The sequence below is a fragment of the Schistocerca piceifrons genome, chromosome 8, assembly GCF_021461385.2.
Source record: "Schistocerca piceifrons isolate TAMUIC-IGC-003096 chromosome 8, iqSchPice1.1, whole genome shotgun sequence".
NCBI classification, from domain to species: domain Eukaryota; kingdom Metazoa; phylum Arthropoda; class Insecta; order Orthoptera; family Acrididae; genus Schistocerca; species Schistocerca piceifrons.
The window spans coordinates 377741271-377755909 of NC_060145.1; the positions used below are offsets into that span (position 1 = coordinate 377741271).

Below are 14639 nucleotides of genomic sequence, written 5' to 3' on the forward strand. Positions count from 1 at the left end.
CAGGTTTCTTTATGACATCACCGAAATCTGCTAAACAACGTCTGACCGAGTTAGCAGATGTTTCACAGTGGTTTTATTTCCTAGTTAGAGAGAAAAATCTATATTATTGTCAGATTCTTCAGGCGGTCATTGTGAAAGAACCGTTTAGACCATCGTACCTGAGGACAATAATCTTGTCCATCTGGTGATCCCAAAAAAGCTCGATAGGACAGATACAGTCATTGGATATCTATGGCTTTCGATGTTGGACGATCTTTGTGAGAAAATTTTCAGATATAGTTCTGCTGAATGATTACGATGTCAGTCCCCATTTGAGAAGCAATGTAATGAAGATGAAGCTGCAGTCACTAGTACATAATCGATTCTCTTCGCCATGGCTTACCTATGTACTGAAATATGCCTGGTACAAATCAGGATATTTAGAGGATCACCCGCGACAATTCGAAATCCTGCTGAATGTTGTTTTATATTGTGTTCTCTCTCGTGTGTATTATGTGAAGAAACTCCATTCATTTTATGTGTGTGGTGTAAAGAAACGTTATGTTTTAAGCATTTCTTTACATGTTGGCATTATGGTAATGATTATGTACCACAATAATCAGTTACTTATTACAGGGTGAGGCAAAAGTCTGGTTACGTCACTATAAAAGTTGAACGGTGTGAGGAATTATAATGGCGTCTGGTATGGGGTGTCTGTAGGTGGGGGCGCAGTTTATGGGAACTATGACGACAGCGGCGGCCATCTTGAAATACGCCATCTTGGATTTGGGTTACCGGTACGTGTTTAAAATGGAAAGGGGCTCATATGGCACTTCATTTTGACCTGCCTCTTTCTCAAGAATACATATGTGAAATCTATTTTATGTTATCGTTATTTCTGGCTGAATTATAACCTGTTAAAATGTAGGACACTTGTCAGAGTCGGCATTACAGCATACATGACCTCCATTGTGCTGGACACAATCGGAGTCTTTTTTGCCAGTCCTGCTGCATGTCGGTCAACAGAGGCACACGCCTCCTCAATATGCCAGCAAAGATGTTGTTTCACCTCATACACAATTGATTTCAAATGTCCTTACAGATGAAGGGCAAGAGGCGACCCTATTGGTTATTGGATAGGACCCTTCCTACCTATCCACTGATCTCCAAACTGTTTATCCAGAAAATGTCTTCAGCAACAAACTTGGAAGGTGCACCGCCTTGTTGGAAGAAGGTTGGGAAATCATCCTGCGGATTCAGTAGCGTTGGAAGCACATAATCACGGAGCATATGAACACTTAGCCGTCCGCACGTGTCGTACAAATTTATTCGCTTGGCGCCGGCAGCGCTAAGTCGGATTACTTGGCTTGTCGCCGGCCGCTTGTCACCTTTCCGTTGATGACAAGCTTCAAACGCATTGACTTTTGCTCGCTTTAATTTTCCGGAAATCCTCTATTTTGCCCTATCGTTCCACAAACTCGAATTTTCTTTTCAAGTAACTTCTCTGCAAGTTCTACACTGTTATAATAATTATCCATGCCGAGGTGATGCCACTTTGCATCAGAAGGTGTCAATAGTTCCATCACTATTTTTGCTAAAGGCTGTCCAGCGCCGGAATATATCTTGAATGAGAAAATGTATCCCGTACTCGAATCACACAGCATCCGAATGAATATCCTGTATTTCGTAATTTTCGACGGATTGTAAACTTTAAAATTTAACCATCCACGCCACAGTATCATTCCTTCATCAGTTGAGATGTTTTGACTTAGATTAAACGTTTATTTAAACTTTTTGGAGGCATTATCCAGTTTATTGTTGCTGTCGGAAAATTGTAAAAATGATAATATTTGTCTCAATCAGTTGCGGGACATCGTTTTGCGAAATATCGGCGTGTCTATCAACGGATTCGTTGATCAATAATCATTGATCCTTGCTTTTCTTACAGTTCCCATAAGGATAGCAAGCCCAAACCATTTTCCAATTTCGGGTCCCGTAATGCTTTTTGGTTTCGTTGCTAATATATTCAAATAGATCGTTCCCAATATATAATTGTACGATATCCTCGACGCTCTGTGTATCTTTGGGAAATATGTTTGGACCCGGGGATCCTTCAAATTTATTATTGGTCCTCTGCAAATTACAGTCTGACCACTGTGCACTGTCTCCTTCGTCTGATTCGGCCGAATCAGTTGGCAACCGTAGTGTTCGCCGAATTCTTCTTGGACGTATTTCACTATCTTCCTACAATTTTGCTTCGCTTTCATTTTTTTGATATCCAATGTCTTCTTCCCAATCGGCCAAGTCGTCCGGAACGTCAGACAAGACGTCCGCGCATTCATCGTAAATAATCCTATTGTCTCTTTCGTCCGCCATGATGAAAGAGCACAAGTACTTATAAAATCAGAACACTTGTTGACGTGTGTAACAAAACACCAACAGAATGCAAAAGATACTAACGTGCTGTCGCCGGTCACTGTGCGGTACTATGCTCACGACACCACTCTGGTGTCGCTAGCCACTGAGAGATACTATGCAGACGACACCACTGTGGTGTCGCCGGACGGCATAGTGTTAAGATACATCACCCCATTCAAGATTCCATCAGTAAACACCGGACCCAGGATTATTCCGTCCCAAATCCCACACCAAACGATCAATTTTTCACCACCAGCACCTTCAGAAGAATCCACTGACGAGGGACTTGCATCTGACCAGTGAAGATGATTCTGTTGGTTTACTTCTCCTTGCACATAAAAATTAGCTTCGTCGCTGAACAACACCTGTCATAGGAAGTTTGGATTCCTTTTACACTGATCCATAGATCATTCTGCAAACTGCATACCGGCCGATGAGGGTCATTCTCTGAGAGATGGTGTTGCAACTATGACTTGTTCAGGTGTCGTTAATGTGTATGCAACACACGCAGGATTGAACGCTGAACCTTATACTGCTGATAACCGGCGCGTGTGGACGTTCAGGAATATTGCTATAATTGCTGTCGAAGTCTCCTCGTTAAACCTTTTGTACGAGATTTGTCCAGGAACTTGGATATTGTCATATGCGAAATGTCATTTCTCTCAGGATACCAGGCAGCAGTCACTCTGGTACTTCTTTCATCACTCATTAACACAAGTTCAATACGTTCCTGCTGTGTAAGTGCCATTGTATTACCTTGCAACACTTCGACACGCAAGTCGCCGATGTGGCGTCAACTCGAAAGACTTGCACCAGGCGACAGGTCTATCCGACGGGGGGCCCTAGCCACGCGACATTTCACTTCACCTGCAACCCTAAACTGAATTGATAACCTCCTTGAAATTTTAAACTTTCACACATCGTAACTCCTAAGCAAATAAAGATATTCTAAAACATATTTCTCATATGTATTCCTGAGAAAGAGACAGTTCAAAATGATGTGCCACCCGATTCCCTTCCATTTGAAACACGTAACCCAAATGCAAAATGGCATATTTAAAGATGACCGCCGCTGTCGCCATGGTTTCTATAAGTTGCGCCCCGATACCAGACGCTAATACGATTCCTCATACCGTTTGACTTTTATGGGGATGTATTATCGTTTAACGAGCTCCATGTACGTGAAACGGTAAACTAAAAAACATTCGAAAAAACATGAATGTAAAACATAAAATAACAATTTAAAACAAAAAATATAAGTAAAATAAATAATTAGAATATCAGTGAACGTTTAGGTATTTTAATTGCGTATGTTGTAGATACTCTGACAGCACATTGTGGACAGCTTATTTTCCAAAAATGGAATTTCAGAAACCAGCTTTATTACACATAATTGTATATGACTTGGAAGCTTCTTTAATTTGTGTTTTAACAAGTTTTCATTTTCCAAAATTAGGTAGTGGTGATGGCGATTTTGCAGAGTATCAAATTATTATAAAATTAGACCAGATAGTTTTCAAAAACGTTCATTACATACCAACTTTTATATGAAAAACATTTTTAATATATCATCGTTTCAAAGACATGCCCTTTCAGCCTAACATGCGAAATTACATTTTGGGATATGTTTTGATCCTGGAAAGTAAAACTGGGCACCAAAAAAAATACGTATTGCATTATGTTGTCCTCTCTACATGCATCCACGAAGTTACATAAGATCGTTTATTTACACTTGGGAATGTTCACTTGTTAGTGGTATGTTAGTAAGGTTCGCACCCGTTCGGCCTGTGGTTGCTGTTTTGAGTATTTGTGTGGTATATATTGAGGTCCGCAGTTTACTTCTTGTGCCTTAGTCGTATTTTACATATGGCCCTACATGTGCAGCTTTCGAGTTTTTCAAAAATGTTCAAATGTGTGTGAAATCTTATGGGACTTAACTGCTAAGGTCATCAGCCCTAAGCTTATACACTACTTAACCTAAATTATCCTAAGGACAAACACACACACCCATACCCGAGGGAGGACTCGAACCTCCGCCGGGACCAGCCGCACAGTCCATGATTGCAGCGCCTGAGACCGCTCGCAAGGATTTCGTCTTAAGAAGTTGCACAGACGGAATTTAAATACCTCTAATAACTTTACATATGATCTTCGAATGTGTGCAGCATTACCTTCGGAGTGGCATAGACGTGAGACGCAATGTACATGGGAATTTTGAACACAACTCTTTGTCAGACATAATGGATCTCATGCACTGCTTTCCGTTATCTACGAACCATGTGCTTATTCGAAGCAGGGAGTACTTCTACTTCATTATATCGATAGCACAGTTGCCGTTTGAAGGGAAGGACTTAGAGTCATTCGCAGCAAGTCTTCTCTTCTCCTTTTTTCAGGTTCTGCTTAGTTTTTGGACATCTTTGTAGTTGCTAGTTTGAGTTCTGCAAGTAGTCCTTCGTAGCATGCCACTGTAAAGCTGCTTAATAACCATTGTTTCAGGGAGGAAACTGAGGACGAAGGAGAAGCGGAACCAAAGGAAATTTCCGCCGAGGAGCATGAAGAAAATATCGTCGCCATGGAGAAGGTCCTGGATTCTCTTCTGAACTTGGCAGCTGAGGGCAAACTGCCAGAGAGAGAAGGTGAGTCTCCAGGGCTCCACGTCTTCAACCACATTCAGGGTGCATCCAAAGACACGAAAGAAGTTTAGCATCTGAACGACGCTGAGAGCATTAGACGCTTAACGCTAGTTCCATCTGGACGAGTATGAAGGAAGGAATCTGTTGGCGCATTCCTGAAGGCGTGAAATGATTTATGAGAGCTCAGGTAACCTGAATCAAGTTTATCGGATGGTGAGCTGAAGCCTGCTGTTCCAGAATTCAAGTTTATTTCTAAGCGATGCGTAGAATGGTATGCAAGTAAAATGACCCAGAATGAGATTTTCACTTTGCAGCGGAGTGTGCGCTGATATGAAACTTCCTGGCAGATTAAAACTGTGTGCCGGACCGAGACTCGAACTCGGGACCTTTGCCTTTCGCAGGCAAGAGGTCTGCCAACAGAGCTACCCAGGCACGACCCACGTCACGTCCTCACAGCTTTACTTCTGCCAGTACCTCGTCTCCTATCTTCCAGAAGCAGAAGCTCTCCTGCGAACCTTGCAGTACTAGCACTCCTGAGAGAAAGGATATTGCGGGCACATGGCTTACCCACAGCCTAGGGGATGTTTCCATTCTGGAGTCTCGGTCCAGCACACAGTTTTAATCTGCCAGTAAGTTTCGTATCAGCGCACACTCTGCTACAGAGTGAAAATCTCATTCTGGAAACATCCCCCAGGCTGTGGCTAAGCCATATCTCCGTAATATCCTTTCTTTCAGGAGTCCTAATTGTGCAAGGTTCGCAGGTGAGCTTCTGTAAAGTTTGGAAGGTAGGAGGCGAGTTACTAGCAGAAGTAAAGCTGTGAGGACGGAGCGTGAGTCGTTCTTGGGTAGCTCAAGTGGTAGAGCACTTGCCCGCGAAAGGAAAAAGTCCCGAGTTCGAGTCTCGGTCCGGCACACAGTTTTAATGTGCCAGGAAGTTTCAAGTAAAATGGCGTTTGTGTGATGGATTCTGCACAGACAGAGATGGCGGCTCCGTCCCCGTCCCACAATGCACCACCCCACTTGGTCTAGCTGTTCTCTCCTCAGGTGATCGTAATTGGAACGTTGGGTTGTGCTCTTGATTCTGTTTCTGACGCACTCTCTTCTCTCTATAAATTTATTTTCTCAGAAAACTGTAACTCGCGCCTTGTGACGTAGTATCTCTTGTGTTTGTTTTACGCCGCACCAAGGAAAGCGCCTTACCACTGCTTGTGCTGATGTGAAGGTCTAGGCTGGAAGCTTATATTCATAAAACAAAGTTGTTTAGTGCAAGAAGGTGACAGGTCCATCTCCTTTTTAAATTTAATAAATGTCTCAATAAATCTTTGTTTGCTTCAGTAATAAGCCACTACAGTGTACTGATGGCATATACAGGATGGTCAAAAACAGGCCGAAAAGCTTGCAAGGATGTTGCGGGAAATGTTGTGCCGAGAATTACTTGTTACGAACAAAATTCGATACGTTGCGCAGTTTCCGAGTTAATTAGCACTGAAGTTAGCCAATTACGCCGTTGAGCGCGCCAGTTCAAGCGGCCCTCTGAAGGCTGTGTCGCCAAACGTGTACTTAGTTTGGTTTCCTAAAACCTAACAAGGGTGTGATTAAAAAATTTGGGCATGGGTCGGTAATAAGGATCGAACGCCAGCCAAAAGCTGAGCAGTCTAGCTCACTATCATCTACGCCATGAGAACGGCTGACTAATTATATCTGGCGGACCGATTGAATTTACGCGCGCAACGTCCTGATCGGCTAACTTCAATGCCAATTAACTCGGAAGCGGCGCAACGTACCGAATTTTTTCTTAACAATTATTTCTCAGCACAGCTACCCTGCAACACTCTTACAAGCTCCTCAGACTGTTTCCGACCACTGTATATAAATTTTGAGAAAAGTCAAGACCGATTAAGATTTGTTTCCAGTTTATGCACAGTATTTTATGTTTTATTCGAAATTGTGGAAATGTGGCTTACCAGGTTACTGTACCAATGCCTTCAATTACTCACACCACAGGGTGTCGCAAAATTGGCAGTTAATATTCGGTTCAGCAATAAATAGAAGTCACATATTGCATTGCTTCAAGTAGCAGTCTGACAATATTGAATTATAAAAGCACAAAAACCGTTTATTTTAACGTCAGCCTTAAAGCAGCAGCAATTCCTGGTGGACTTGAAACTAAATGACCACTGTTCTTTTGTCGTGTTTCCTATCTGCTAGTGGTACACAATTACTTGTAGACTCGTTGGATAATTCACTTTGATACACCAATAAATTGGACAACATCTTTCACAATGTGATCCTGGACCCATACTAGTGTGATGATTATATAAATCATGTAGTATGTACACACCATTTCACTGTCACGACTTACACTGAGGTAACAAAAGTCACAGGACAGCGAAATCCATACTTACAGATGGCGGCTGTATCACGTACACAAGATATAAAAGGGCAGTGCACTGGTGGAACTGCCATTTCTAATCAGGTGGTCCATGTGAAAAGGTCTCCAGCGTGATTTTGGGCGCATGATGGGAATTAACAGGCTTTTAACGCAGAATGATAGTTGGAGCTAGACGCATGGGACATTCCATTTCGGAAATTGCTAGGGGATCTAGTATTCTGAGATCCAAAGTGCAAAGAGTGTGCCGGGAACACCAAATTTCAGGCATTATCTCTCACCACGTATAATGGCCTTCACTTAACGACCGAGAACAGCGACGTTTGCATGGAGTTGTCAGTGCTAACAGACAAGCAACACTGCGTGAAATAACAGCAGAAATCAGTGTGGGACGTACGACGCACGCATCCGTTCGGACAGTTCGGCGAAATTGATGGGCTATGGCAGCGGATGATCGATATGAGTGCCTTTCTAGCAGCATAACATCGCCTGCAACGCCTCTCGGGGGTCAAGACCACGTCAATTGGATTCTAGACGACTGGAAAACAGTTACCCGATCAGAAAAGTCCCGACTTCAGTTGGTAAGGGCTGATGGCAGGGTTCTAATGTGTCACAGACCACACGAAGCCATGGATCCAAATCGTCATCAAGTCACTGTGGAAACTGCTGGTGGTTCCTTAGTGGTGTGTGTTGGTGTGTGTTTGTTTACGTGGAATGGACTAGGTCCTCTGGTGTGACTGAACCGATCATTGACTGGAAATGGTTATGTTCGGCTACATGGAGACCATTCATTGACCTCATGTTCCCAAACAACGATGCAATTTATGTGGATGACAATGCGCCATGTCACAGCCAAAATTGCTCAAGATTGGTTTAAAGAACATTCTGAACAATTCCACTGAATGATCTGGCCGCCCGGATCGCCCGAGGTGAATCCCATCAAACATTTATGGGACATAATCGAGAGGTCAGTTCGTGCACAAAATCGTACACTAGCAACACCTTCGCAGTTGTGGGAGATTACTGAAGTTGCAAGGGTCAATATTTCTGCAGGGGACCTCCAACTACTTGTGGAGCCTGTGCCACGTCGAGTGGCTGCACTACACTGGGGAAAAGGAGATCCGACGCGATGTTAGGAGATATCCCATGACTTTTGTCACCTTAGTATATGTCATTGGTGGAGGGTCCCATGAACGATTGGTATCAGTTCTACAGCATCCACAGCTTTCCAATGCGACTAGAGTGCACTTTTAAGTTGTTGATTAACATAATTTGTGGTGAGATTCACTTTTCAGTTCAAGAATGCCGGACAGAGATTTAGTTCGCCAGCTTTAGAAATACACTCTAAGACAAATTACTGAGGAATTATCCCAATGGAACTGAAGTTGGTAGATGTGATGTACGTATATAGACATCGGGACTGTGTGGAGGATGTGTAAGGGCTTCCCAGCGGAACTTCTGCAGCGTAATCGAAACAACCTTGGCAACATATGGCCGGCCTGACTCCTACACCTGATCCCATGTGCTTTCCTAATCATCTATCTGGAGGTAAGCCGATTCGAATCCTGGTGGTGAACATTTTCACTGCTGGTATTTTGATGGACGGAAAAGGGGGGGAGGGGGGAGAGGTGGTGGCGTGAAATTTCTGATGATCACCAGACTTTGCGCCAGGTTTCTGGTATAAATACAAAACCTCTCCGCAGTGTCTCATTAAGTGACGGCACGTGACACTGTTGATGGTGATGGTGATCCATCCGTTAGATGGCGAGTTAAAGCTTGGCGGTCCCTTCGATGCTCCTCGGCAGGAGTAGACTATGTGCCGGCGCTGGGTTTCACCTCTCCCTTCTCTCATCGTCTATAATACGAACATGACACTACAGTATACACACACCCATTACAGTATCTACGCTTACTCATACAGGTCTCATACTTCGCGAAGGGAAGGTGCCTGCGTGCGCAAAGCATGTGGAAAACCTTTCCATTTCGGCGGCTGAACCTGCTGTTCCGGGACTACCAGCCATTCATGTCATACGACTTTATTACCTTTTTTAAAGCTCCATACGTCAGCAGACAATTCCTACATCCTCGTAGAGACTATCAGTGTACTGTTTCCACCTATCTACTGTCTCCTCTGCGTTTAACGGTTGTTTTCCTTTTGCACTCTTAATGTTGACGCCTTCGCTTTTAATTTCACAATAAGCTATTTTTTGTTGTTTGTACGCTGAATGTATCCTGTAGATTACCTTCTTGATTTATTCATTATTTTCCTGCAGCCGTTTTATTAGGCTTCCCTGCTCTTGTTATATTTTTCTAAATATTTTTGTATTCATATTTCGTTATTTCATGGATTACTTACGGTATTTCTTCTGTCATTCAAGGTTTCTTAGCAGCTTCATACCTTATACCCATATTGGTCTGTAAAACTTATGTGATTATCCTTTTTAGAGATGTCCATTACGCTTCAGCTGAACTGCCTATTTTGAATTCTTCTGGGCCTGCAGCATTATAGACATCTTGTAAGCACATTGTGTGCTATACCATAAAACTTACAATTACGATATTACATTCTAATGCCATAAGCTTATTTCTGCTCCAAGGCCATTATCAAGCTATCTGAGAATATACTGAGTTTTTACCGCATGTAGCTATGTCTATTTGTAACTTATAACAGAAAATAACAGCGTAATAAAAAATCTTTGAATGTAGCAGCGGTTTGGCTTATTATAAACATAATGAACTGCTTATTGTTGTTGCTGTGTGCGTAACCCATGAGGAATACCAATATCACGACAGACCATCACCACACAAGGACATCTCTAACCAGACGCCATCCTAACTGTAAACAGCAGCTTCCAGGCGGTTTCACCAGTTAGACCTATTTTCTCCTTCTGCCCCACGTCTATCAGCACGTTTGAATTTGTGTTGCAGGCCACCAGAGAGAGCCTCGTCAACGGTGGATTACTGAGCGGATGGATATCCTCCCGCAACAGGCACAAAAGGCGACGTTCCGCTGACAGTCAGTTCCTGCGATTCCCTCGGATTGAAGCACTTTCACAGTTAGGCGAGTTTCACATAGTTCTGGCAGTTTCGTTCAGAAGATCACAGTTCTAACCTAACATTCGTTATTTACGGAGCAATATGAACAGTTAACTAGAAGTGTCTGCATAATACTTACAGTCATCATGACTAAATTATGAACTGCCAAGAGGCAGCAAAGTTATTTAGATATCTTTGAAGTAGGTATACACTTCAAATGAAACGTATCAAACTGTTACCGAAGTTAAGAACAATTGTGTATTATCGTTACCAATAAACGTTATTGATTTCTTTTTGTGTTGCCTCGTTTCTGTTCTACTGGCGTCCTGTGAAGAAAGTTTATAACTTGATATATCCAGCGGTCATAGTGCCCCCTTAACCAGAACTGAAGTCGAAAACGCTTTCTGCTATCGTGAGAGTTTGGTATGAATTAATAGTAACATTTTGGTATAATATCCAACAGTGGTATTCATTATCACACTATCTACAGGTTCAGATAACTTCAAACACACATCATCATTCCTCACTTTTCTGTTATGACTACCAACTTCTTGTGTAGCCACAACACTACTTAATTTGCTCTTTCTATACCAGTCTTCATAAGTAGCAAATAGTGGAGGTACTTTAATTCATAATTTTACATGTATTAACACTGTGTTGTTTCCAAATTCTGTGAGATTCATAACGACAGACTTCACAAGGAAGGAAAGATATTTTAAACAACTGTCCACAGGAAGCTGAAGAATGTGAAGCAAGCCAAGCGCTGTATGGTGTGTGAGATACAGATGCGAGCGAGTGTGCCAGGACTTATCCCAGTTCACTGCTAGTAGCGCCACGTCACCTTAACGCGCCTGCACGTAGCGCGCCAAGTATGAAATTTAAAATCAAAATTTACGTTTAAAACTTTGTTAAAATATAGTTTAGTGTTATAATGTTCCAAATACCAAGTCTTTATGTTCTAGACTTGACAGTTTACGTACAAATGCCGTTTTAAGAGCAAAATAACTGGCGCTAAATAATGAAGCTAGAAAGCCAGAATTTGGTCAGAAGGTGCAGTTAGAGCTCATAAATAAGTGGTGCTGGTTCCCAAAACCATATAACAAAAATTAACGCCGGACTCCACGTTTGCCGGCCGAAGTGGCCTTGCGGTTAAAGGCGCTGCAGTCTGGAACCGCAAGACCGCCACGGTCGCAGGTTCGAATCCTGCCTCGGGCATGGATGTGTGTGATGTCCTTAGGAAAGTTAGGTTTAACTAGTTCTAAGTTCTAGGGGACTAACGACCTCAGCAGTTGAGTCCCATAGTGCTCAGAGCCATTTGAACCATTTGAACTCCACGTTTTTAGGAAAAATCAGAAGAGCTAAATAATGGATTTAGAAACAGGAAAATTTGTTTTATGCTTCAGTTCCCCCCAAAAATAATAAATGAAAGACCACGTTAAGCTATCTCTTGTAGTTTTTGAGTAATTAAATGAAAACAAATTATGTAACTAAAATGTACCCAATTGTTGTACATTAAGTACCTGTAATACTAATGCCGACCGGGGTGGCCGAGCGGTTCTAGGCGCTACAGTCTGGAACCGCGCGTCCGCTACGGTCGCAGGTTCGAATCCTGCCTTGGGCATGGACGTGTGTGATGTCCTTAGGTTAGTTAGGTTTAAGTAGTTCTAAGTTCTAGGAGACTGATGATCAGCAGTTAAGTCCCATAGCGCTCAGAGCCATTTTTTTTTGTAATACTAATGAGAGGCAATTTTGGTTAAAGTGAATGATAAAACATACCAAACGATAAAGCTATACCAAATTTGAGAGTACTAGTATCAGTAACAGCTGGTATAGTGTTAGTAAAGGTATGGTTCAGAGGTAACGATCTACCGTTAGTTCCACTACAAAAATTCTAAAATACAAAGTTTCCATTCTAGCAAGCTGAAACTTTTTCGGTGATTTCAAACAACTGAATACAAACAAAAGTTAAGAGGTTTCTGGAGTAATTTCTAACTATATTATTAAAGGTTATGTGCCCGAGAAAGCGGTCGTCCGGAGGCTGCTGCAGTATGCAGATAGCCGTAGGCAACACATGGTCCCTCAGCCGTCCGCTCTGACGCGTATATATGAGGGTACCTCCAAAAGAAATGCACACTGTTTTCTTTTTTTTTTAAATCAATCGTTTATTCTACATGTTTGAAAGTTTTACAGTGTGTAGATACATTCTATAGGAACAATATTTTCATTTCTCCCCATAATTTCCATCCCTCTCAACTGCCTTACGCCATCTTGGAATCAGCGCCTGTATGCCCGCACGGTACAATTCTGGACCAACCTGTTGATGCCACCGTTTGGCAGCATGAACAAGGGAGCCATCATCTTCAAACCTTGTTCCACGAAGAGAGTCTTTCAGTTTCCCAAAGAGATGATAGTCACATGGAGCCAGGTCAGGACTACAAGGCGGGTTTTTCAGTGTTGTCCATCCGAGTTTTGTGATCGCTTCCATGGTTTTTTGACTGGCATGTGGCCATGCATTGTCGTGCAGCAGCAAAACATCCTGCTTTTGCCGATGTAGTCGAACACGACTCAGTCGAGCCTAAAGTTTCTTCGGTGTCGTCACATATGCATCAGAATTTATGGTGGTTCCACTTGGCATGATGTTCACAAGCAAGAGTCCTTTGGAATCGAAAAACACCGTAGCCGCAACTTTTCCAGCAGAAGGTGTGGTTTTGAATTTTTTTTTTCTTGGGTGAATTTGCATGATGCCGCTCTATTGATTGCCTTTTCGTCTCTGTTGAAAAATGATGGAGCCATGTTTCATCACCTGTCACAATTCTTCCAAGAAATTCATCTCCACCATTCTCATACTATTCCTGCCTTACGTCATCTTGAAATCAGCGCCTGTATACCCGCACGGTACAATTCTGGACCAACCCGTTGAAGCCACTGTTTGGCAGCGTGAACAAGGGAGCCATCATTTTCAAACCTTGTTCCACGAAGAGAGTCGTTCAGTTTCCCAAAGAGATGATAGTCACATGGAGCCAGGTCAGGACTGTAAGGCGGGTGTTTCAGTGTTGTCCATCCGAGTTTTGTGATCGCTTCCATGGTTTTTTGACTGTCATGTGGCCGTGCATTGTCGTGCAGCAGCAAAACATCCTGCTTTTGCCGACGTAGTCGAACACGACTCAGTCGAGCCTAAAGTTTCTTCAGTGTCGTCACATATGCATCAGAATTTATGGTGGTTCCACTTGGCATGATGTCCACAAGCAAGAGTCCTTCGGAATCGAAAAACACCGTAGCCGCAACTTTTCCAGCAGAAGGTGTGGTTTTGATTTTTTTTTTTTTTTTTCTTGGGTGAATTTGCATATGCCGCTCCATTGATTGCCTTTTCGTCTCTGTTGAAAAATGATGGAGCCATGTTTCATCACCTGTCACAATTCTTCCAAGAAGTTCATCTCCACCATTCTCATACTGTTCCAAAAGTTCTCTGCATACCGTTTTTCCTGTTTCTTTGTGAGCCATTGTCAAAATCCTGGAATTCTACGATAGCACGTTGCTTCTGACGAACGGCAAGTGTAGCAGCCATCTTGAAGACATGCTGAGACGGCGCCACTCAGGGGAACAGGTTGAACTAAGTTTGAAAAGAAGCGGGAAGGATTTATCTACACACTGTGAAACTTTCACACATGCAGAATCAAAACTGTATTTTTACAAAACCAGTGTGCATTTCTTTTGGAGTGACCCTCGTAAATGAAGACTGAGATGCAGTAGAAAGGTTCACTTCCACTCAGCCACGGTAAGAGCCATAGGAGGCTCTCTTCCATGGTCGAACACCGGCCGCTACCTGGGTGTAACACTGGATCGGCTCCTTACGTGGAAGATGCACATCACCGAAATACGGGGGAAGGCGCTTGGCAGAATGCGCCTTCTCTACCGCTTCCTCAATTCCACGACCACACTGTCTCCACACAGTGGAAAGACGCTACATCTGGCACTTATTAGACCCGTGCTGGAATACGCGGCCGTGGTGTGGGTGAATGCTTCAGCACGGCCGAACTACATCGGCTAACGGGCATGCCGATGCTGAAGGACTGCTTCAAGCAGTCGGCGAGACTTTTCTATGCCGACACGAGAAGATCTACGAATCCTCTCATCAGGAATCTGGGCAACCAGATTCACTGGCGAGAGACAACGAGGTGGACAAA

General features: G+C 43.0%; 1 protein-coding gene across 1 annotated transcript in view; it reads left to right on the top strand.

Annotated features, from left to right (window-relative positions):
• LOC124712358 (coiled-coil domain-containing protein 96-like) overlaps nt 1-14639 on the top strand; it is a 189823-nt gene that overhangs the window by 51200 nt on the left and 123984 nt on the right. Inside the window, exon 3 of the mRNA XM_047242653.1 lies at nt 4894-5033. Within this exon, the coding sequence (XP_047098609.1) occupies nt 4894-5033 (140 nt within the window). The remainder of the gene's footprint in view (nt 1-4893; nt 5034-14639) is intronic.